The sequence below is a fragment of the Solanum dulcamara genome, chromosome 3 (assembly GCF_947179165.1).
Source record: "Solanum dulcamara chromosome 3, daSolDulc1.2, whole genome shotgun sequence".
Classification (NCBI taxonomy): Eukaryota; Viridiplantae; Streptophyta; class Magnoliopsida; order Solanales; family Solanaceae; genus Solanum; species Solanum dulcamara.
In genome coordinates, this window is record NC_077239.1 from 2,038,410 (window position 1) to 2,064,308 (window position 25,899).

The 25,899-nt window shown below is 37.0% G+C and overlaps 2 protein-coding genes across 2 annotated transcripts in view; one reads left to right on the forward strand and one right to left on the reverse strand.

Annotated features, from left to right (window-relative positions):
• Positions 1 to 17,337, forward strand: part of LOC129882114 (uncharacterized) — a 91,648-nt gene extending 74,311 nt beyond the window's left edge. Inside the window, exons 51-63 of the mRNA XM_055956268.1 lie at positions 3,107 to 3,557; positions 3,631 to 3,717; positions 4,782 to 4,934; positions 5,022 to 5,206; positions 5,990 to 6,523; positions 6,646 to 6,823; positions 6,925 to 7,067; positions 7,151 to 7,277; positions 7,794 to 8,015; positions 9,523 to 9,879; positions 15,900 to 16,058; positions 16,184 to 16,471; positions 16,653 to 17,337. Of these exons, the coding sequence (XP_055812243.1) occupies positions 3,107 to 3,557; positions 3,631 to 3,717; positions 4,782 to 4,934; positions 5,022 to 5,206; positions 5,990 to 6,523; positions 6,646 to 6,823; positions 6,925 to 7,067; positions 7,151 to 7,277; positions 7,794 to 8,015; positions 9,523 to 9,879; positions 15,900 to 16,058; positions 16,184 to 16,471; positions 16,653 to 16,778 (3,010 nt within the window). The 3' untranslated portion in view covers positions 16,779 to 17,337. The remainder of the gene's footprint in view (positions 1 to 3,106; positions 3,558 to 3,630; positions 3,718 to 4,781; positions 4,935 to 5,021; positions 5,207 to 5,989; positions 6,524 to 6,645; positions 6,824 to 6,924; positions 7,068 to 7,150; positions 7,278 to 7,793; positions 8,016 to 9,522; positions 9,880 to 15,899; positions 16,059 to 16,183; positions 16,472 to 16,652) is intronic.
• An 859-nt stretch (positions 17,338 to 18,196) lies between these two features.
• LOC129882115 (serine/threonine-protein kinase KIPK2-like) lies at positions 18,197 to 25,074 on the reverse strand. The gene is made up of 3 exons (XM_055956269.1): positions 24,891 to 25,074; positions 21,121 to 23,546; positions 18,197 to 19,147 (listed from the first exon to the last, which is right to left on the reverse strand). The coding sequence occupies exons 2-3, from the start codon at positions 23,340 to 23,342 to the stop codon at positions 18,304 to 18,306; spliced, it is 3,066 nt and encodes a 1,021-aa protein (XP_055812244.1). The 5' UTR covers positions 23,343 to 23,546; positions 24,891 to 25,074; the 3' UTR covers positions 18,197 to 18,303.
• Between the last annotated feature and the right edge of the window lie 825 nt (positions 25,075 to 25,899).

A 25,899-nucleotide genomic window follows, 5' to 3' on the forward strand; every position in this document is an offset into this window, starting at 1 on the left:
TTTCTTTCTGTTTCAAATTACTTTTGCCAAAAAAAAAAGAAGAAGAAGGATATACTCAAATATTTGGGTTGGATAAGAGTGATGTTTTCTCTCCCGTGGCTAAAATAACACATGTCTCTTTTTTCTATCTATGGTTGTCGTTCTCCATTGACCTTTTAATCAATTTGACATTAAGAATGTTTTTCTCCACGAGAATCTCGAGGAAGAAGTCTATATAGAGCAACCACCTGATTTTGTTGCTCAGGGGGAGTCTGCTAGCCTTGTATGTCGATTGTGTAAGCCACTCTATGAAGTGAAATAATCTTCTTAAGCTTGGGTTGGAAAGTTCAACACTGCAATTCAAGAAATTATCACTCTGTGTTTTATCGACATATGCATCAGATCTAGTATTTCATGAGAAGACCAAGCACATTGAGATTGACTGGCATTATACATCAAATCCAATATTTCATGAGAATACTAAGCACATTGAGATTGATTATTAATTTTGTGAAGTCGAGTGATCAATTTGCAGATATCTCACCAAGTCCCTCATCGGTCCTTGTATTAATTACATTTGTAACAAGCTAGGCATATATATGACTTGTATGCACTAGCTTGAGGGGGAGTGTTAGAATAGGAATAGGTATATACAATCCTACTTAGAATATTAATAGGAATATAAATAGTAGTAGTAATAGAAATAGTAAATAGTATCCTACTTGGCAAAAGAATTGTATTGTAGAGTCTATAAATAGGGACTTTGTGTAATAATGTACATACACAATTCAATAATATTTTTCTCCTATATTTCTCACAATTCCCATTGGTTAAATATTCTGACAGTTATTAATAAAATACAAGGCTCATTAACAGTTTTATTAAAGGCCGAAGCATAAAAGTCACCCTAATGCAAAACTAATTAGGCAAAAAGCAAAGTAAGAATGCCAAGAGCTTTTAACAAAGAGACTTCCCTGGATGTAGAAACTAAGAAAAGCAGAAAGAGATCACATCTAGAATGCTTGCTCTCTTTTCTAGTCTTATCAAAAATCTTTTTATATTTTTATAATTAATATTACTATTATTATCATTATCTTTTTTTAATCAAGTAAAAGATTTCATTAATAATAACAAGGTCAACTTGGCTATATGCAAGGGGCATACCAAAAAAGGGGAAACCCTACAAAATATGATTCTCTCCAAAAGCACCTCAATCCTCAATACAAACAGGAACTACATGGGTGCACAAGTAAAATATAAGGGAATGGAGGCTACTCCTTAATTGAGCAAAATTCATCTCCACCCGTTCAAAAGTTGTCCTATTTCTCTCCCTCCAAGTGACCCACATCAAAGCGAGAGGAGTGACATTCCACACCTTGTGCCTTCCTCTCATAACTCCACTCTTCCACTTGAACAACAACTCCTTCACAGATCTTGGCATTACCCATGAAACGCCAAACCATTTGAAATATCCCGCCATAACCTCGTGGCTAGCTTGCAGTCCTCACCTGCCTCCTTACCGAGAAAACACCAACGTATGGAAACAATCTTTTGCTTCCTAACATTCTCCATCATCAATATCACCCCTCTAGCAGTTACCAAGTGAAGAAACACACCTTCCTTGGCACCTTAGGTATCCAAACCGAACTAAATGTAAAGCTATCCTCCTCCCTAACCAGAATCTTTTCGTAGAAGGACTTAACAAAGAACACTTTGTTATTCTCCACCTTCCAACACAAAATATAGAGTCTGGCGACTGGCTCATTATACTTATGAAGTAAAGCTAGCAATCTCTAAAGCTCTATCACCTCCCAATCCTCGAAATGAAAATTTTTCCTGAACCTTTGATCCCAAAAAGTATTTCCCGTGTGTTCCGCTAACCTGCTCAACAGATAATTCTCTTTGGCAAGAGACCCTATATAAGCCCAGAAAATCAACTTTTAGCATCAAGTCTCCGCAGCATTTTCCCCCCTAAAAACTAACTCTATTGCCCTCCCTCACCTTGAAGGAAATGTTATCATAGAAATCTTTCTGCCCCTTAATTACGTTCCTTATTATTATTACAACAAAAAGAAAACACTATGCCATCAAAATCAAAAGAGCCTACAAAATAGTGATGTTTCTTGTAATGAAAATTGTAAGAAAATGGACATTGAGCGTAACTCAAACCTCAAACGAGCTCATGACTTCAGGATTGTCAGAAACCATATAAGTAGACAACAATTCATTCCCTCAACCAATATAGGTTGCTTAACACCCCTTCCTCCTCACATCAAGGATTGGACATTTGGTGCGTGAACAATATACATGAGGTAAATCATTAATAGAGATGGATATTGGGTCTAACTCAACCTCAAAAGTTAGTTCATGAGATTAGGATGCACAAGACCATATAAGGAGGCAACATTATTCCCCCAACTAATGTGGGACACTTAACACAATTAAAGTTGGATACTTTTATCTTTCCGTTACAATTAATAGAATCTTGATTGAATGTGGTGAAAACAAACTCTATGACTAGTAAAGTTTGAAATGTAAAACCTGTGTTTATTAAATGCTTTGTGTTTGAATAGGAAAATATCCGTTCTTCATTCTCGATTCTATCATATGCGATGCATCACGCACATCCCTGCAATATAGACCATATTAAAAACCTGGTTTGATACTCCTCGCTCTATAGTATGAATAATTTGAATTAGTAGTTGCCATGAGCTTCTCTGTTCCTATTGACCTTTAAGAAAAATAATTTGCATATGATCTTAGAATTCTGAAGAGGAGCTATATCAATGTGTTTCTCACTTGTCACCTGTATGGTATCTTTGTCCCTTTCCTTTTGCCTCCCTTATTATTTTCCTCTTCCTCTGTGAATCAGTGAGTGTTACATGGGTGAACTCATTGGCAGAAGCTGGTTTCAGGAGTGAAATGCTAGACCTCAGTCTTTCCATTACATAGAAGCTGCAATTCTTACATGAGTTAATTTATAAGGAAAAAAACTATGTTTCTATGCCATGTGGGAAATAGGTCTCTTTGTGTATGTACACTCACACCCCATGATTTCCTCAGAAATTATCTGTTTACGGGAGACTATGTGTGATTCTAATTTTCTATTGAGTGGTATCTTGTACAGGAGGTTGCACGTCAGTGTTGAACGTGACATGGGAGGAACTACTGCTGCTCCTAAAACCATACGGTTCTTTGTTCCATATTGGATTAGCAATGACTCATTCTTATGTTTGGCTTATCAAGTTGTGGAAATTGAGCCGTTGGAAAGCTCAGATGTAGATTCACTTTCTCTTTCCAGAGCTGTCAAATCAGCTAAACTAGCACTGAAAAATCCCCCTACTTCAGTGAATAGACAGATTGGTGCAAGGAAAAACATTCAAGTACTTGAAGTTATTGAAGATTTGAGTCCAACTCCCAGCATGCTTTCTCCACAACACTATGTTGGCCGTGGTGGTGTCATGTTGTTTTCATCGCGTAATGATGCCTATCTTTCATCACGGGTGGGCATCGCTGTCGCTCTTCAAAATTCTGAGAACTTCAGTTTTGGGATATCTCTTCTTGAGCTGGAAAAGAAGGTAATATGGATAAAGATTGGTTTATTGACAATGGATAAAATTATGGCACTCAATAAACTTGGATTTCCTGCAGCAACGTGTTGATGTCAAGGCCTTTGGTGTGGATGGATTTTATTACAAGCTTTCGGTGGTGCTGCGCATGACTTCAGACAGAACAAAGGTATCCTCAATTGTTGTAACTCCTTATCATATTAACTGGGTGAGTTTTCCCTCATGGATAAAGGAGCTTATTTGAGTAGTCAAGTATCCTGCACTTGATATACATCTACATCGAGAAAATGTGTTTTTATTTGTATGAATTTACAGCACACAAGCTTTTTCTACTAGCTGGCTAATCCACACCCTTTGAGATTTTGTCACCTGAGGACATCTTTTCCTCCTTGTATGTGCTTCACTTTTATAAAAAGAAAATAATCTTGTTAAGAAAATAGAGAAAGGAAAAAAAAAATCCCTCACAAAGATATAGAGAGAATACCTGGCTTGAGAATTGAGTATCAGATCCCCACTTAGGACTAAAAGGGAACTGTGTTAAACAAGAGGCCATCTTCCTAGAGTTTTTAACGTTTTGGCATGATGTTCAAAAAGTTCAAACATTTTAGCTCTGACCTCATACTACTGTGACATGTCTGGCCCCGACAAACACAAGGTTTGTGTATATTAATAAATTTGTGTATTTATTAAAATAAAAGATATACCTAGCCTCTTGTTTGTTCGGGCACTAAATTAGTCATGGAAAAGTCAAAGAAAAGCTATGATGTCCATCATTAAGTAATGCTGATAAATACACTGTTACTGTTCTCAACAAAATGACTATGCTAAAGTAGGACTTGGCTTTGGAAACAGGTTTTAAAATGCCAACATATGAGTAGGAAGATTTTCTTTCAGTAAAGGTTCCTTAACATCAGGCATCATATTAGAAAATTCATTGCTCAAGAGTAGCAAGCTTGGGACCAAAGCATCAGAATAATACAAGATTTACTCTCACTACCAAGTTGTTAGGAGTTGTGACATCAAGTGAGAAAATCAATTATTGTACAGAAAATGGTTGGTCTTTGAAGGATGTGCATAGGAATTACTTTTATATCCCTACCACATCCTAACCGACAGATCTGAAACATGTAATATCCATGTATTCTGAAATAGCTGGTCCTTGAAGAGGTCAAATGAAAAGGAATGACTGAGATGTCAATTTCATACTGAATGAGTTATTGGATTCATCTGCAGGTTGTGCATTTTCAACCACATAGCTTATTCATCAATAGGGTAGGATGTAGTGTGTGCTTGCGTCAGTGTGATTCTCAGTCAGTGGAGTGGATTCATCCTACAGATCCTCCAAAATATTTTTCATGGCAGTCTAATAAAGTGGAACTTTTAAAGGTTCGTATATAATCAACATTCTCCTTGCTGTTGTTCATAATCTCCCTCAATGTAGTCTGTTATTCCATTCTTATTTTTCTTTCTCAGTTGCGGCTTGATGGATATGATTGGAGTCCACCATTTAGTGTTGATAGTGAAGGTGTTATGTGTATTTGCTTGAAAAATCAGACTACGCATAACCTGATGCATCTCAAGGTTGAAGTGAGAAGTGGAACAAAAAGTTCCCGCTATGAAGTGATACTTCGACCCAATTCCTTCACCAGTCCTTACAGGTCTGACTGTCATCACATACTTCAGTTGTGATGCTTCTTCCCTTTGGGTTTGACATTTAATCCTTGAGTTGTGTCATTAATTTCTTCTGATTTTAGGTGTTTGTATTGTACTTCATTCTAGTGAGATAGCACCATCATGTTTGATGTTGAGCTAGAAAATCCTTACGTTTTCTAAGCTTGAGATAGAATGTCACCAGTGATAGAGATACCAAGGCCTGTAAAGCTTGTCTCTTTTTCTTCCCGTTCTTTGGAAACTTGGATAAATTGTATTTTGATATGTTTGGATGATCTCAGATTCGTATCAACAGATGTTCTTCTCCTCTTTCCCTTTCTCTTTTTCTTTGCCTTTTTTTTCCTTTTCAACAGCAATCAATAACTTTTGATACTCCTTTTGGGTCCCTTTAATTCTCCTGTTTAAACTGTCATTTGTATTAAGTTCATTGTTTAATACGCAATAACCAAACCTGTTGAATTAGTCATCTGGGCTAGAGTAGAGATATGAACCAAGTGATTTCAACATTAGAACTGGAGATTGCTGCTTTATTCATTATGACGAGGAGACATGGCATTCTTTTTTATCTTGCTTGTTCTCCTCCTTGTTTCAGATCACATGTGTCCATTGTCATTTATGAAATGGCTGGCAGGATATGGGACAGTTAGAGTTGCCCATTGACTACTACTGAAATTTTATCTTTCTTTACTTTCAGTATCGTTAAAGATTATCAGATTTAAATATTCTGTCATGACCTTCTCTGACAAATTACTGACTAAACGTGTTTGCAGGGTCGAAAACCGCTCATTGTTTTTTCCTATACGTTTTCGGCAAGTCGATGGTGCTAACGATTCATGGAAATTTCTTCCTTCGAATGCTTCAGCATCATTTTCCTGGGAAGATCTTGGTCGCCGACGATTGTTGGAAGTCATGATTGATGGATCTGATCCTGCTGCATCACTGACTTATAATATTGATGAGATATTTGATCATCACCCCATCCATGTCTCTGGAGGACCAAAGAAAGCTTTACATGTCATTATCCAAAAAGAAGAGAAAGTTAATGTAGTCAAAATCAGTGATTGGATGCCTGAAAATGCAACCTACACTATTTTGAATAGAAATCCTTCTTTGTTACCCTCTTCTGGAACTAGTTCTGTGTCAGAGCAAACACTTTCTAACTCAGAGAGTGAATTCCATGTCATTGTTGAGGTCGCGGAGCTTGGATTATCAGTTATTGATCATACGCCAGAAGAGATACTATATCTGTCGGTGCAGAGTCTTGTGCTCTCATATTCAACAGGATTGGGGTCTGGAGTTAGCCGGTAATAATATATTTGTGCCTTCTATTTATGTGATGGAGGCTATACTATTTTATTTCTTCTCAAACTTACAATAATTATCTATGAAGCTACTTGTTTAACAGATCTCAAATTTTATGAGTCAGGTTAAAAGTAAGAATGAGGGGTATTCAAGTGGACAATCAATTGCCTTTAACTCCAACTCCAGTTCTCTTCCGGCCACAGAGAGTTGGACAAGAGAATGATTATGTTTTGAAATTTTCACTGACGCAGCAATCTAATGGATCGTTAGATCTATGTGTATATCCATACATAGGTTTCCAAGTTAGTAGATGAACCATTGCTCTTTTCTGAAAAGTCTGTTCCCATATATTCATTTTTGCTATGCTTAGTATTGCTAATATCATGGGGCAAATTTCTTTCAGGGACCTGAAAATTCTGCATTTCTAATTAAGATTCATGAACCAATAATTTGGCGACTTCATGGGATGATTCAACAAACCAATCTTACTCGATTGTACGATACAGAAACTACTTCAGTGTCTGTTGATCCCATAATACAAATTGGGTAAAAGTTCAGTTCATTATGCTACTTTTTAGTTTCTGAAGTGTCCTAAGCTTTTTTTATAGAAGACCTTTTCTTATTGACAGTGTTCTCAACATATCCGAAGTTCGCTTGAAGGTTTCTATGATCATGTCCCCAACACAACGGCCAGTGGGTGTTCTTGGGTTTTGGGCGAGTCTGATGACTGCGCTTGGAAACACTGAAAATATGACTGTAAGCATTTTCTGGTGCTTCAACTCAAAGATTTGAATTTTTTGGTTGCTGTGTTTAGGGGTTATAATCTGGGGTTCAGTTTGGAGTCCTGGATCTACATCAGGAATCCTAATGTTCTTATTGAGCTAGGGTAAAATCTATTTGTAAAAATAGACCTCTCTAACTTATTTAAAAAATAAACTACTAAAAGAGAGAGACATCTCTCAAGTCCTAAGACCTTCAATAATTCTTTTATTAGAAAAACCTGCACCCTTTTATATGTGCATTCTGTCATTAAGAAAAGTTTTGTGCTCATGTATTTACTTTGCTCAAATGAATCACTTATTAACAATTTATTCTTACTCACCAACCACTTCAGTTTTCAGCTTGCATGATTGTTATTTCTTTTTTCCCAATACTAGGACCATTATGTAAGATTGTTTCAACTTAGTGGTCAAGTCATTTTTTGGCAACCCCTTTGTAATGATAGCTATTTAATTTGAATTTGTTTTGTGTGATTTTCTTATATCATATCAGGTGCGGATAAACCAAAGATTTGTGGAAAATATATGCACGAGGCATAGTGTTATGATTGGTAGTGCTATTGCGAACATAAAGAAGGATCTTCTTAGCCAGCCTCTCCAACTACTTTCTGGTCTTGATATATTAGGCAATGCAAGTAGCGCACTTGGACACATGAGTAAAGGTGTTGCTGCATTGTCAATGGATAAGAAATTTATTCAAAGTCGGCAGAAACAGGTTCACCAATGTCTAACTTTTCTCTCAACTGTTTTCTATTTTCTTGCCTGTATTTTCTTTGTGAATTTTGCAAAAAATGCATGGAACTTCATCTCTCGGATGGCAATATAGTACCAAAAGACGTTCTAGCTTTTGGAAATATTGTTCAAAAACAGGAAGGTGTAGGAATAAGAGAATGCCGCAATTGAACTATGATCAATGAGATGGTGCATAAAAACTTAACGTGTTATTTAGAAGGGTTCTTTTTGTATGACTTTCTTTTCAGAAACTTCTTTAATCTTTTTGCTGCCCAGTTACTGAATAACAATAATGTATTCGATCATGGATTTACAGCTCATGTAAAATTGCTAATATTTAGAACACGTAAATCTTTTTTTTAACCATATCTGTAATGTGCATGTTGAACCGTAGAAAAACAGGAATCTGTAGCCTGTAGGAACAAGAATATGATACCAATGAACTCTGATCAATGGTGCACCACAACTTAACATGTTATTTAGCAGGGCTCTTTTTATATGATTTTCCTCAGTCAAACTTCTTTAATATTTTCACTCCAGTTACTGAAGAGGAATGAATGGGATTAGTTCATTGATTTACAAATCGTGTAAAATTGCTGAAACTTAGAAAATCTAAATCTTCATTTTTACCCACAGATATATAGGGTCCATTAAAATGCTCCCAAGGTAAAATGCACTCCGCCTTGTAATTATGGGAGACTACACAATCTTTGTGTAGCTAAATTTTATATATACAAATATGTTACCTTTCTCAATATGAAAAAATCTTCGTTTTTACCTTTTCTGTAATGTACATAATTTCCTCTTTATGACATGGTTTGGGCATGTGAAAAAGAGATGCGCAGATGCTCCAGCGAGGAGGTGCGAGAGTTTGGATATAATGGGTACGAGGAGAGGGGTAAAGGTAGGCCGAAAAAGTACTACAGAGAGGTAATTAGACAAGACATGGTGCAGCTTCAACTTACCGAGGACATGGCCTTAGATACAAGGGTGTGAAGGTCACGAATTAGGGTAGAAGTTTAGTAGGTAGTGGAATGTTGTCTTTCTTCTCAGCGGGTTTAGGTTTGGTGGTGTTTTTCGTAGTATTTTATTCCTGTAGTGTCTTTCTATTGATTTCTATCACCATCTGTTGTTTATGGTGTTCTGGTTATTGCACTATTTTATTGTTACTGTTTTCATATTAGTTGCTATATTTTCGTCATTGTCGTTTCTCTTTCCATACTTACTTTGTTTGTTGTACTCGAGCCGAGGGTCCTTGGAAAACTGCCTCTCTACCTCCATGAGGTAGTGGTAAGGCTTGCGTACACTCTGCCCTCCTCAGACCCCACTTGTTGGATTTGACTGGGTATGTTGTTGTTGACATGGTAACACTTCCAAATAATGTCAATTTGCTCCTAAATGTTATGTTACTACATTATAGTTACATCTATGTTGCTGAAATTTCAATTCTGTTTGGTATTCATTCTCTCTGGTCCATTCTTTTGTTTCAGGAAAGCAAAGGTGTGGAAGACTTTGGTGATGTTATTAGAGAAGGTGGAGGAGCATTTGCAAAGGGTCTCTTCCGAGGTGTCACCGGAATTTTAACAAAACCTTTGGAAGGTGCTAAAGCTTCAGGGGTTGAGGGTTTCGTACAGGGTGTGGGAAAAGGGTTAATTGGTGCTGCTGCTCAGCCTGTTAGTGGTGTTTTGGATCTTTTGTCAAAAACAACTGAAGGTGCCAATGCTATGAGAATGAAAATAGCATCTGCTATTGCTTCTGAAGATCAACTCCTTCGAAGGAGGCTGCCTCGAGTGATAAGTGGTGATAATCTTGTTCGACCGTATGATGAGTATAAATCACAAGGACAGGTAGAGAACTTGGTTGTTACTTTGCTGGAGTGTCTCTTGTTTCTCTTCTTTCCTACTTTGTGACATTCCAATATTCTTGAACATGAGATTTAATAAGGAAATAAAGCAATATGCCACACATTAATTTGGACCAGCTGTTATGGACCCTTGCTTCCTTTCTTTCCCACTATTTGACATACCAATATACTTGATCATAAGATCGAAAAGGGAAATTCCAAATATTTGAGTCATTGAAATAGGAATGGTACCAGTGATGTAAGTCTTAACTGAGTTAGTGGGAATTATAAGCTCCCTGCACTTGGAAATAATGGTAGATGATAGGTCCTACCATGGTCAAAGCATTGTAGAGCAGAGAAAGTATGGCATTATAGATGAGCATTGAGCATGAATCTTATTGTTAGTTAAGATTGTTTCTCTCTAACTATCTGAATATAGAGCAATCTGAAGCTTCGTGTTGTACTAATTTGCTACAGAAGAAGGTAAGCAATAATCTAAGACATGTTGCTGAGATTTTTCTAAAGCCGTGGTATAAGAGTCAAATACCAGTCCTAAAGTCAGCATCATTTCTCAACAGGTAACAAGTAATAGAAAAATCTCTAGATGTCCGGTAGGAATCACACTAGTAGCCTTAAAGTTATCAAAATGTTTTCCAAGGTATAAACAAATTTTATTTCATCTCTGTAAGTCTTATTTCTAGTGCAAACCAGAAATGCAGTAGCAGTATAGTTATCAAAATATTCTCAAATTATGTGTACACATTTTATTTCAGTCTCTTTAAGCCTTATTTCTAGTCAAACCAGAGGTGCATAATTGTGTTAATAGTAGGGTGCAAGCATAAATATTTTTCAATGGGTGGTTGCATCTGATCAACTGATTAATTATCTGAGCTATTAGTTTCTGGTAATTCTTCAGTTACTCTGACGAAGTGTTAACTTAGGGGTCATTTGGTGTAAGGGATAAACATAAATAGTTCTGAGATAAAAAAATAGTCCAGGAATAAAATTTTGGTGTCTTGTTTGGTTGACAAGTTTGGGATAACTTATCCCACCATTTATACCATAGTGATGGGATAAGTTATCCCATATGCATAGTGGGATAAGTTATCCCATCTTATCCTAGGAATTAATCCTGGGATAACTTGGTCCCAACCAAACGACACCTTACAGTGTATTGGTCACATAGGACTATACATGTAAACTCCAGTAATCTACTTGAAGAACCACAGAGCTTATTTAGAAGAGAACTTTATATTGCCTCTATTCATTGTATGTGATACCATTTGATTGAAGACAATTTAAGATGTTAACTCACTTGTGTATATATTTGTAGTTGTAAATATTTATTAGTAGTTGAAAATTAGTTTGATTGAGAAAACATAACATGGAAATTTAAACTTGAAATAAAGTCAATTTGATGAAATTTTTGAAAGTTGTATAAAGTAATAGATCTAGATGACAAAGTGATATATTAATTATTAAGGACAGGTTATGAATGAATATGCTGCTCACTAGAAATAGTAAATTAGAAATTTAAAAGCACAGATTTGCATCTAAATGAAAAATCTAAAATGGTTCAACTTGATTGATATGTTTTAATAATATTAAAATTTTCAACTTACATATTTTCTATGTTTTTTTTTAAATGGTAACTTTGTCATCTATATATCCACAGGTATACTAGATCAATGTAGTCCCCCTTTCAAAACATATTACAACCTAACAGACTCTATCTGTGCTTTTTGTCACAAATAGTCTAAAACATCAAAAAGGTCTTCTGCTTGTACTAATACTACCTGTTTACACCAAAAATAATAAAGAGCTAAACAATTCATCTTAAAAACCTGTAAATTGTTCTTCTTGCTCCCAAAACACCTTTGATTCTTTTCTTTCCACACTGTCCACCATATGCAAGCTGGAACAATCTTCCATCTCTCTTCCTTTACTGTAGTATTTGCCCACATTGATCCAGCAATTTAGAAGTTGTGCTATGTTTCTTGGTTTCGCCCAAGTGATCTTCCTAAGACTGCTGAATATCCTCCATAGTTGATCTGCCCATTTGCAATGCAAAAAGAGATGGTTGATTGTCTCTGCCTGTTCCTCACATAAATAGCACCTTGAACATAGTTGGAACTTCCTCTTCCTCATATTTTCTTGTGTCAGCACTGCTTCCTTGGCTAGTAACCATGTGAAGCAATTTACTTTATATGGGATTTTAGTTCTCCAGATCATCTGCCATGGCCAGTGCTCCATCCTGTCATTTGAATGATTGAGGTCTTTGTAAGCTGAATTGACACTGAAGACCCCTTTGCTGCCAATCTTCCAAACAACCTTATCTTCCCTATCAGCCAGATTACTAAATTGTGCCATTGTGTCATGAAAAGCCTCTATATTTCCCATCTCCCAATTATTTAAGTTCCTCCTAATATGCAAGTTCCACCCCTGTCCTGTCCACATTCCAGACACTGTTGCATTTTGCTGGAGGCTTAGTGCATACAAGTCTAGAAATAATTGTTTCAGGAGTCTTTGGGTTATCCATTTGTCCTCCCAGAATAACACCTTCATGCCATTACCCACCTGGAATCTGATTCTAGATATAAGCAGAGGCCAGAGATTTCTTACTGATCTCCAGATACCACATCCATATGGTGTATTCACCATCTTTGTCATCCACCTATTCTTCATCTCATATTTTGCTCTGACCACCTCTTTCCATAGCATATTCTCTCCTGTCATAAACTTCCACAACCATTTTAACATAAGGCTTTTGTTTTGCCTTTTCATGTTCCTGATCCCCATTCCCCTCTCTTTCTTGTTTTTTTATGACTTCTTCCCACTTGACTAAATGGAACTTCTTTTTATCTTCATTTCCCTGCCATAAGAAGTTTCTTCTCAAAGCATCTATCCTCTTTATGACATTGTTTGGTGCTGGGAACACAGACATCATGTAAGCCGGTAATGCATCAAGCACACTGTTAACCATAGTTAGTCTACCTCCCCTAGACAAATATTGGCTCTTCCAGTTGGTCAACTTCTTCTCACACTTTTCTATCACTCCATTCCAGATCCCCTTTGATTTTCTCTTTGCCCCCAATGGCATACCTAGGTATATAATTGGTAGCTCCCCTACTCTACCACCCAAAACTTCTGCCAAACTATCCACCTCAGCCACTTCATTAATGGGATAAATGAAGTTCTTTCCCCAGTTGATGTGTAATCCAGAAACTGTTTCAAAGATGATGAATATTACTCTTAGAATCAACATTTGCTCTCTCACTGCTTCACAAAAAATAAAAGTATCATCTGCATATTGTAGACGAGTGATCACCAAGTCATTTAGTGCACTGTTGTCCACCTGGAAGCCCCTTACCCTACCCTTCACCTTTGCTGTCTGAATCAGATTACTCAAGCCTTCCATGGCTAAAATGAATAAGAAGGGTGGCAGGGGGTCACCCTGTCTCAGTCCCCTCTGAGATGGAAAGAAGCCACTGGAGTTCTGTTGACTAAAACAGAGAACTTGATTGTGCTTATGTAGAATTTCACCCATCTAATCCACTTGGCTCCAAAACCCATCCTTTGCATCATAAGTAGTAAGAAGTTCCAGTTTAAATGGTCATAGGCCTTCTAAATATCAACCTTGCATAGAATTCCAGGGCATTGACTTCTCTGTCTGGATTCTACACATTCATTTTCTATCAGCACTGCATCCATTATTTGTCCACCTTTTATGAATGCTATTTGTTGTCTGTCTACAAGTCTGTGTAGCACCTTCTTCAGCCTTTCTGCCAAAAGTTTAGCTATGATCTTATAAACCCTGCCTATTAGACTAATAGGTCTAAAGTATGTCAGGTCCATAGCTCCCACTTTCTTAGGAATTAAAGCCACAAAGGTGGCATTAATGCTCTTCTCAAACATTTCTGCCTCGTGAAAATTCTGCAATGTAGCCACCAGATCAGGTTTAATGGTGTCCCAGCACTGACTAAAGAAAGTCATGGAGTACCCATCTGGCCCTGGTATCCCCTGCACATGCTCTTATGCCCTCTAGTATTAAAAATTTCGCTCATTTGGTCTGCGCGGTCAAATCGGCTCTCCTGCCTGTGTATCCCATGCCCGGTGCCGTTGATCTGTCTGTTCCTCGGTCTCAGTCCATTCAGTCAAGACAGAAGGCAAACCAGGAGAGGTGGGCGAAGGGTGGATTTTTGATCTATTTCTAAGCCAGGAAGATGCCTACAAAGCCATCGAATCGGCCCAACCAGCAACTAGAGATGTATGCATTATATGAACAGAAAGCAACCGACCGGGATCATTCAATACAACAGTATGAACACGATACCAAGGCAAACCCATGGAAATACCCCTTCTTGCTGCTCAAAAGGTGCCAGAAGTAAATTGTTCTCTTCTTCATGAATCATAGTGCAATTTCTCATCTCTAGATAGGGTTTCTAGTCTTAGATTCTCTCTATAATATTGATGAGGATAAATAGGGTAGAATGGCAGTAGTTAGCCCGTCGCCTGTGTTTGAGTGTTGTCGTACTTTTATGTGGGAGAGGAAAGGGGCTAGTCTCCCCTTTTCCTTCTTTAGTTGTACTAGTTTTTGATAGGTGTGTTGCACGTGTATATCAAATAATGTATATGGGATATATCTAAGACCAATCAACAGTCACGTCAAAATGTTCCTTCACAATACAAAGAATAATTGAAAAATAATTTGTGAAAGTCCCTCACAAAGGTCCCTTGCAGAAAAATTTGATGCACAATCAAATTTAATCATGAACAAACACAAGCTTTCAAAATCATGTATCATCCAATTCTTTTTTCTTTAGGGGATGGGGGGCATAGCAATGTATATCCATATCAATTTACAATTACAAAATACATCATTACTTAAGCAAAGGATAAGATATTTTTCATGAAGCAATTAAACTATAAAGGAGCCATCATAAAATGTGCACTAACTTTGATTTTGAAAGAAACAAATTTTAAAGACTTAAAAATTTCGTAGATCATGACTTCTAATGCAAGAATATTATCATAAGTAAACTTTTACCATATTCGAAAAAAATATACATTATTTTGGTAGTTCTACTTTGGTCAGAAAGTAGAATTGATTACCTATAAGGTCATCGAGGGCTATGATGAGCGGGGGTTTGAGGAAATTCGAGGTTATGAAATATATTCTATCTCGCTATTTTGTTGTCGTTATTTTCATTCCTATCCTACTTTGATTACAATTCTTCTGAGCTGAAGATCTACCGGAAACAGCCTCCACCCCCACCCCCACCCCACAAAGGTTCGCATATATCCTACCCTCCCCAGAACCCACTTGTGGGACTGCACTGGGTATGTTGTTGTAAATAGTGACCATTCACGTGCAACAGTCTTCTAGTTTATGTGTTTCCCGTAAGATCTCAAATTTCATTCGTAAAATCCCCGAGTGTGTATAGCCACCACTAGTTAGTGATTCTTTTGCACAATAACTTGTTGGGTTATTTCTTTCTTAAATAACATGGTGTATCAAAGCTAAACCCACTTATGGTGAGTTTTCCTAGATAGTATCCGACCCTTTTTCCTCCTTTTACAACTCTTTCTTTTTTTAATTATGTAATTCCTACTTACCCCTCATAAAATGAAGTCCAGTATAATTTTGCAAAGAAGTGAATAGTTGAAGGGGTAAATCATCATAAAAAATAAGAGATTAAGATGCAAATTTAAAAAGTCACCTTATCAGAAAAAAGATGTACATAAATGGGTATAGTGATGAGCTAAGATTTGGTGAGGAGCTTGGAAAAATTGTGGGTGTAACTGCAAAGAAAGAATAGATTTGAGAATGAATTGCTTGCTTATTCCCTCAAGCATTTTGGGGTTTATATGATGTTTACAAGTAATCCTAAGTTCTATATCTAACTGCATTGATCCATGTTTCCTTGTTCCTCATGTTGCGTGTTTTACTTTTTATGGCCTTATTTGTGGGTTGAGATTGACAGTCAACTATAAACTAATAGTTATTCTCTTCCTTCTGTGAAGGCAATCTTGCAACTTGCAGAATCTGGATCATTTTTTGGCCAAGTTGACCTTTTCAGAGTACGTGCAAAGTTTGCCTTGACTGATGCCTATGAAGATCATTTCATGCTGCCTAAAGGAAGAATAATTCTTGTTACTCACCGGAGGGTCATTCTGTTGCAAGTAAGTGAATAAGTTAATTCATTTGAATAATTGAAAGGGGATTAGAACTCTTTTGCCATCACAGTTCTGCACTATTTCGTGCACTTGTCTCGCACTGAAAATATTTTCTTCCTTTTTGTTGCCAGCAACCTTCCAATCTTATTGCACAAAAGAGGTTCAATCCGGCTAGAGATCCATGTTCAGTTTTATGGGATGTCCTCTTGGAAGACCTGGTGACAATGGAATTGACTCATGGAAAGAAAGATCTTCCAAATGGCCCCCCTTCACGGCTTATAATGTATCTGCAAAGTCGATCTCTGGAGGCAAAAGACCAAGTTCGTGTCATAAAGTGCCATCGTGATTCGAATCAAGCATTTGAAGTTTATTCTTCTATCGAGCAAGCGAAGATCGTTTATGGACCAAGTCAGTCAAAGGTATATGCTTATGATTTGTGTAAGAAAGTAAGAGCACTTTGTGATCCAAGGACTAAGGTAACTCCAGAGTAGCAAATAAGCTGCTGAATAATTGGAAGATGCACAACAATGTGATTATTGCTGCTACTATTTGTCTATTCGTGTATATATGTTAGTGTAATTGTTTCCCCCTGATGTTCAGGCACTGGTTAAAACAAAAGTGACTAGACCATATTCTCCTTTTGCTGATGTGGTCAGCAGTGAAGGAATTTGCACCTGGTCTCCGCAGCAGATGCCCGCTTCGACTTTTGGAAGCAGTGAGCAGTGAAGAAATAAACAATGATGGTGGCAAAAATGAAGTGTGTTATGACCAACTAATATCATTTCAAGAAAGCTATCATTTTCCATTGCTAAAATAGCAGAACCTGCACTAGGTACAAGTGGCAATAATCAGGACTAGTCACTTTTTATCTTCAAAAGTGTAGAAATGCATGTATATGTGATTTATCTGTGTATCAGCCTATCGGTAGGTGTGCTAGAAGATTTAGGACTAGATAATACCCAGAAACTTGTATAGCTTTTCTCGTCCCTTTTAAACCTATACCTATACTATAAGTGGCCTGAAATCCCAGAAGCTGAAAAAAGAAAACCTATGCAACTAAGCTTCACCATGCTCCATTGCTTAGAATCTGTATAGCTTTTGATTTTAACTTGTATTTCTCCATTAATCCGAATATTTCCTTAGATATATACGTAGTCTATGTATTAAGTCAAAACTGAAATTCTCAAAAAGGGGAAGTTTTTGTAGCAATTCCCTTGATGTTGTTCACTAATTTCTCAGCAGTTGCAAGTGAATTTCATTTCAAGTGGATTGTTTTTGTTTGTTATGTTCCTGCTGTCCCTTTACAATGTATCGTCTCTTATGGTATAGTTTATGCTAGAGAAATGCACTGCCATCTACTAATACATGGAATCCTATGTGAGGATTACCTATTATCTTGAAATAGTTTTATCCCAATCCATGCAAGTGTATAAACATAATACTGCAGCAAATACAGCATTATTTGCACATTCAATGGACCTTGTCTAACAACACAGAAAGATCGTGTCATTCCTGACGGGATTTGTGAATAATTTTTAACAGGTAGAATGTATGGAACGCACTCATGCCAATCTAGCGGGATCTTGTGAACCATTGTACAAGCACAAAGTTATACTATTGGGCGTGACTTGTGAACAATTTAACAAGATAGGTGTAATAGTTAGAGCAAAAATTCATGCCAATCTGACTGAACAATTGAAGCCGCACAAAATCATGTCAATCCGGTGGAATTTGTGAACAATTTAACAATATAGGTAAATCAAATAAGCATACAATTGCTCTAATTTCTAACTCTACTTGGCCAAGTGTAGTGACATTTTTGTGCCAAAAGCAAACAAAGGACATTACTGCTCTAGTTTCAGTAGTTCATGTTGCTAAACGCCATTCATGACATTCTTGTCTTTTCACTTTGTCAATATTGAGAAAAAACATAAACTTTAGTTGCAATAAACACCAAAGCAAAACTAGGAAATATTAACCCAAAACAAGAAGCATAGATCTTTCCAGGCGTCATAACAATATATCCACCATTGACCGGTTCGAGGTAAGTGGGAATACTACTGATCCTCTCGAGAGAAAATAAAAGCTAAATAAACCATTTTTCATAGGAAAAGCAAGTGGTAATTGCATAGATAGATGTTATGTAACTTTCATTCTTGTGATGTATTCCCCATGTTCTCAACATTTTTTATGACATAATTACAAGGAGTGGATGCAGAGGATACATCCTACCGCAGTGGTATGAGATTTACTAGAACAACTCAAATTCTAAATGCTCTTTGGAACTATACTCTAAAAACATTTTGCTCTTCTCCTGATGAGCTACTTTTGCAAATCCAATGTCACAAAGATCAGGTACTTCTGGTGGAATGGCACATCTTATCAATGCCCAGTTCAGACCGTCAAAGAAGGGGTGTCGTTTAATCTCAGCAGCTCCTGTTTCCGTTCCCAATCGATTCTCAGGCTCCTTCACAAGAAGTCCTCTGATTAGATCCCTTGCCTGAAAACTGACAAGCGGGCTGTCGGGAAATCTGAGGTTCTGCATGACCACATTAGCCAAAGTTTCTTCATTTCCAGCACCTTTAAATGGTGTTTTCCCATATAGAAGCTCGTAAAGAAAAACACCTAGAGTCCACCAATCAACAGCACTCCCGTGGCCCTCACCTTTAATGATCTCGGGAGCCAAATATTCATGTGTACCAACAAATGAGTTGGACCGTGCTTCTGTTGGCTCTACCACAAGCTGAGGCAATGATCTGTTAAAGGCTGCAGCTTCTGCTTTCAGCTTTCTTGCTCGTGCGGTGGCAGGTAAAATTCTGGGGCTAAAGCAAGAAACTTGACATGACGGTCCAGAACAAAATGGATCAATGCAGTTAGAGCCCGTGCATGGACCAGAAATTCTGGGAGCTTCAACCCCCAGAGAAGATGATTTTAGAAGAGTAGGATTAACTGAACATCTTAGTGAGAGGTCAAAATCGGTAAGCATGATGTGACCATCTTCCCGGACCAGTATGTTTTCGGGTTTCAAATCCCGGTATACAACTCCAAGCATATGCAGATACTCCAGAGCAAGGAGGACTTCAGCCACATAAAACCTGCAAGTACCATGAGTTAGAAAGTACTCACTAATCACAAAATACAGGAATGAGGAAGCCAGATAAATATGACAATGAATCTGTTATCCCGTGCTTAAAGTTTTAATAATGCAAACCAAAGTATCTATGCACGACCTTCGAAACTAATAAAACTTCAGAGACCATATGTGTATCCTCAGAGAACTGAACAAAAAGAGAAGTCTTCCACAAAATTGACAGATAAACATATCAACAGATTGATCAACAACATAGTTTTCACCAAGGGTAGATGTTAGTCATAGTTTTCACCAAGGGTAGATGTTAGTCACTTTCCCAAAGAGATGGAGATAAATAGCTTTATAATTATGCATGTCTAGTACAAGTGTAAAAACTACTTTGAGAAGTACATGGTCAATAGATGAAAGAAGTTTCTGCTTGTCCTTCCATATAGGAAATGGTTACTAGAACTGATGCTGTCAATAATCCTTCAACCCTGTTTAAAGACAGTCATGACGAAGACAACTTTTAAAACAATAGTCCAAAGTTCTCTCTCTTTTTCTTTTATTTTTTTATAACCGTGGTGTTGGGACCAGCCTTACACGCCTCGACTAATTCCACGGATACATACCACCTACCACCAACAACACTGGTACCTGTGTCCACCAAGGCTAGGACAAATGGAAAGAAATTACCTAGTGTTTTTGTCTCTGCTGGGATTGAACCAGGGACCTCATGGTTCTCAACCCACGGCATTGCCCACTAGGCCCATGTCAAATTAATATAGCCTCACCACAAAGTTATTTGATCTGACTTATTCAAAATATTAATCAATTAACTGTGTGCCCACTACAGATAAACTAATCATCCACATCTAAGACAACCACAAAATATTTTCCGATCAAATGAATTCTCAATCTTCAGTTCTTCCTTGTTGATCTTTTTTCTTTTTTTTGGAAGAAATGCAGAGTTCAATTTCTACCTTTTTTCCTTTCTCCTTTTTTGGCTTGGGATGGTCAGGTGGGTTGAGTTGAGTTAGGAGGAACAGAGGAAGACATATCTAGCCAAAGAAACGAGCCAGCAAATTAAAGAATTTGCATTGTCAATAAGCCTCAAGACATTGTAAGGCTAAAATCAATGAAGTTTCCTTTTTCAAGGTAAATAATTATATTCCCATTGGAGAAATCCCCATATAGAAGTAGTATACCAAAAAGTAGAGAAACCTAGACCAAAATATGATTATCTAGAAAGAGTGATCCAATCGTCTGTGCAACCAAGAACTTCATGGGTGCACAAAAAGAAACTAGAGACACGAGGCTACTCCTCAAATGAAGAAAATCATTAAGGACCCTTTCTAAAGCTCTCCTATTCCAGTCCCTCCATAATACTTATATGAGAGCTAGTGGGGGTACATCCCATGTCCTGGGTCTTCTGTTCTTCTGAAGCTCTCAGTGCCTCTGTTGTACTCAGCAATCAGCATGACCCACTGTATTCTAAATCAATTCAAAACCTCCCACCACATTTGTGTAGCTACTTGACAATGTAATAATAGGCGGGGCATACTAGACCACTAAAGCTTATGGTGATGGGTATACTGACTTAATGTCTATAAGTTAACAAACTTATTAACAAGTCTGCGTCAAACTCTATATCAGAGCCACAACAAAGATGGCACTCGACTCCTCTTCATTCCTTTTTTTTTTTTTTTGGGGGGGGGGGGGGGGGGGGGGTCAATCAAGTGGTGTTGAGTTAGACTAGTGCTTTGTAAATAGAAATTAAAAGAAAACAAGACATTGTCAACTTTTAATCACCCATGTATAGTCAAAATCCATTTATTCCAGCAAAAATTTCAGACTAATTTATACATTCTACCACCCCCGAGCACAAATCAAAAGAGAACAGAGACACATTATGTTTATGCTGAAATACACATTTTTCCTACCAAAGCTTCATTGTAGTAGTTTGAGTATAATTTATTAAATTGGACCATATCATACCGTGCTGCTGGTTCAGGAAAATTTCTCCAAGGCTGCTTCTGCCGGAGGACATGCAAATCACCACCAGGACAAAACTCCATCACTAAGCAGGATAAGTTGTCTGATGTAAACTGCGCATAGAGAGTTGGTAGAAAAGGGTGATCTAGCATTCTCAAAATCTCTCTTTCAGTTTGGGCCCTTGGCAACTTTTTCCTTCTTGCCAAAAATTCATTATCCATAACTTTTATTGCAAACAAGCAGTTAGTTTCTAGCAGCTCAGCAAGATAAACTGTGCCAATGTCTCCACAACCAAGCTTCTTCAATAAATTGAAATGACTTAACCCCAAGAATCCATGATGTTTCCTCACCTGATTGATAGCCTCCCACCTGCCGTCTTTAGACATGTGTGGCCTATTCCCATTACTAGACCCACTTAGATTGCTCTCGTCACTGATGGTTGTGCTACAACTGTAATCACCAATACTACTCTTTGAGCTCTGTGAAAAGTCCCCTTGCTCTCTAGATTTTGATGCCTTGTTGAATTTCAAGACAGGGGTAACCCTGTCATCATGGCCGTTATTGGCGAAGTCTGATTTAGTAGCATGACAGCTATTGCTATTTTCACTTGCTTCAGCGGCTGTACATCCAGAACCTTGAATTGCAGGTCCCTTACCAGACTCATTTCCTACATTCTTGAGAGCACACTGACATTGCTGACAGATAAGTTGCTTAGGTGATTCCATAGGACCTTTTCCTTCATAGGTCAGATTAAAAGTGCCGGATGTTTCTGTTGCTTCCGGTTTTGCTTTCTTCTTGACAATGGTCTTGTTCTTGACTGCTGTCTTTGTAGTATGAGTGATGCTTCTGTTTGATTTACTCTCCTTGTTGCTTCTCGTGGCACTAGATGAAGAGACATTTTGCAACATGGCTTTCCGTCTCAGCTTAGGAGCTTTTTTGTTTGCTATTCTAAATGATGTAACCACACTTCTATTGGAATTACACTGCAAATCGTTTGGTCCAGACCCCAATATATCATTACCAGAGGTAAATGACGATGAGGATGCAGCTGAAGTTTGGACTTCTTCCTCAACTGACACAGTTCGTAGTGATTGGATCTCATGATGATTTGACACAGATGCATTCTCCTTTTTCTGGCGAGAGGAGTTAAAATTCTGAATAATTGGTGCTTCAACCGATCTAGGAGAAGACAGGGCACTTTTGTCGGGTAACTTCATCTTTGGTTCCTCAGGGTATTGAGGCATCTTTTGTGAAGTGCTTGACGTGCTTTCTACTGGCATTGTCCTCTCTTTTAGCCGTGCAGTTGACTCAGCAGACATAATGACTGGTTTATCAACAAGTCTAGGCGAATGTAAAGTGTTTTGGTTTGGTAACCTCACCTTTGCTTGTGTAAGCTGTTGAGAAACCTTCTTACCGGAGTTGAGAACATTTTCTTCCGGAAGTAATCTCTCATTTTGCTTGGCAATGGACTCTGCACTCTTAATAGTCTGTTTACTAACATATTTAGGAGAACAAAGGTTACTTTGACCTGGTGACTTTAGCTTTGGATCTCCAATGTACTGAGGCGTCCTCTGTAAAGAGTTAGACGTGCTTTCTGCTGGCACTATTCTGTTATTTTGGCGCATTGAGATGGATGGCTTAACGACAAGTCGTGGAGAAGAATGGGGACTATGGTTTGCTGATTTAACATACAGTTCTTGGCGGTAATGGGGCACTTTGTCGAATGTTCCTGAAGTGCTTTCATCTTGTACTAGTCTTTCTGCATGAGAGAAAGCAGATTCACTTGTATTTGCAAACCTGTAAGAGCTTGTAGTCCTTCCAGCTTCTGTAATGCTTGGAGAACCCGGTGGCTTGGATAACCGCTTCATTGCAGCCATTTCTGCTGCCTGCGAAATGCATAAGCCCCGTAAGGCTTTCTTTAGAGAGACTGGCTCTGAAAACCCAATTCCTGGAGAATGAGATCCACCGCCCCTCATTGGCCTTTTTGAGGCATCTCTTCTCACATGATCCGACAAATCCAGACTTTTTGATGATCTTAGATTGATGGATTCAAAAAGATGATTAATATCATCTTCTAAGAACTTATTAGGTCCTTTTCTAACCAAAGGAGGCTTCTGTTTTCTGCCTGATTCTCGTACTTGTCCAGACCTTTCAGAACGTTGGAAAAACACCAGCTCATCTTTTGCCTCAATAATTTCACAACTACCAGAATAGGAACCCATCATTAAAAAATGGTCGGACAAATCACCAAGCACTCGGCAATCAGAAGGAAACACGATTATAATTTTGGAAGTCTAAATAGAACCATCTTCTAACTGACAACCACCTGTACAACCATACACGAGCTTCATACGTCACATATAATCCAAATTTCTAATTTCAATCCCTTCATGTGTTCAACCCAATCATGCTTCTATCTACCATTCAACCTGTAATGACAATTAAACTCTATTATGAAATAAGTAAAACTACCAGCTACTGTATTCCTTAAAACATTAGAATCATCGTCACATAAAATGCTTAGAACAAACACACAGAATAGCTATAAATCATGAGGGTAAGAAGATGGATGACTACCAAGCATTTCATTTAGAGAACAAAATTTTAGACACTCGTTCAAGAACTCGGATATAATTACTCAGGAATAAATCTAAAGAACCCAAGTTGCTAAGGTCTCAGTAACCATTGGCCAAAATTTTGAGGCCAAAGATCCATTTATGGTGCTATGAAATCTTTTTCACAATATCAGATCTCTTTTCATTGCCATATTCCTCTCAGAATTAGATAAATACAGAAATGTACAGTTGTTAAATACTTGCAGAGTATTATATTTCTCAAAGAACTCTTAGGCAGTGTTAATACCCTATCTTTTAATCAAGTGTCAAAAGGGGTCCTTAGAAGCCTAACTCAGCAATGAATGAATATACATTCAGTTCAATGGCATAGATCCATTTCAACTGAAGTACACCAAATTGCTTGGAATAAGAACAAGATTACAACTTTTAAGAAAAAAAGGTTCAATGGATTTAGTTTTCAACTTCCACCATTTCTGCAAGAGAAAATGGAAAGAAAAACAATTTCAAACCCACAAATGCAAATCAAGAAAATATGTATAGCTTAAATCAATGCAAATTAGAAAGGCTAACTCAAGAGACCCACTAAGATTAAGCAAAAGGGTGTCCAAAACTACTAACAAATAGTTCAAAGCTCAACAAAACTAAGCAAATCAAGAAAATGTGTATAGCTTAGAAATCAATGCAAATTAGAAAGTTAACTCAAGAGACCCACTAAGATTAAGCAAAAGGGTATCAAAAACTACTAACAAAAAGTTCAAAGCTCAACAAAACTAAGCAAATCAAGAAAATATGTAGCTTACAAATCAATGCAAAGAAGGTTAAACTCAAAAGACCCACTAAGATTACGCAAAAGGGTGTCCAAAACTCTGAACATAACGTTCAAACTTCAACAAAACTAGCAAATCAAGAAAACATGTATAGCTTAGAAATCAATGCAAATTAGAAAGGCTAACTCAAAAAGACCCACTAAGATTAAGCAAAAGGGTGTCAAAAACTACTAACAAAAAGTTCAAAGCTCAACAAAACTAGCAAATCAAGAAAATCTATATAGCTTAAAAATCAATGCAAATTAGAAATTTAACTCAAGATAACCATTAATTAAGCAAAAGGGTGTCCAAAACTACTAACAAAAAGTTGAAAGCTCAACAAAACTAAGCAAATCAAGAAAATATGAAAGAGAAAAAAAAAAGACATTACCTCCAAATGCAACTGATACAAATGAAAGATCTAGAGCTCAAAACTTTCATAAATTACAGAAAAAAATGGTTTCAGATTCTCAAAGAGTGAAAGGAGAAAGAAAAAGGGTATTGTATATTATGCTATTTCAGTAGACAAATATGTGAAGAGGAGGAAGAAGAGAGAAAGGGACACACCATTCTTTCTCTTTTTTTATTCTTTTTTTCTAATTTCATTTTCATACACTGAAATATTTTTTCTTTCTTTCTATGTTTTTTTTTTCTAACATTTATGTGGTCCCTCTACAGAACATGGGGTCCACTCCCTGGAGGTAGAAAGTGGGTCCCATGTATCTTAGGATTCTAAAAAAAAAAAAAAAAAAAGATGAAAAAAAAAATTAATTTAGAAAAGATGAAATTAGACGATTCTGATTTTGATCATTGTTTAACTTCTAATCAATTGAAATATATAATTTTAGTTTTTTTATGTAGGAAGTATATATGTTATATAAAAATTATTTTCAGAACTAGTTTCCCCTCGAACATAGAATAATAAACTAGCGATACAAAATATAACATATCGATAATTAAGTAATAGAGTGGTTTAAAAATAAATTGTAATTTTAAATTTTTTTTTATATTTGACTAAGTATATTTAATCTTCAGTTAATTAAAATATATTTTTTTAATTTATTTACTTGTAAATATTCACAATGTTACTATGGTTATTACTTGTTACATCACTTAATTAACGATGTGTTATATTAAGTTTGTATTATTATTTCATACTCAATGACATAATTCTAAAAATAACCAAGAGGAATACATGTGGCGATAACGGAGAATTCTTTAGTCTTAAATCAAGATATTTGAAAAGAATAAATTATTTCAACTCGATATCGATTTAAAGCTGGATAAGAAGGCAAAGTGCTCATCAGAAGAAGAAAATTATGACTAATTAAATCGTTAGTGATCAAATAGCAATGTCAACATAGGTAAAAAATAGTGAGAGATGGGATGAAAGTAGGGTA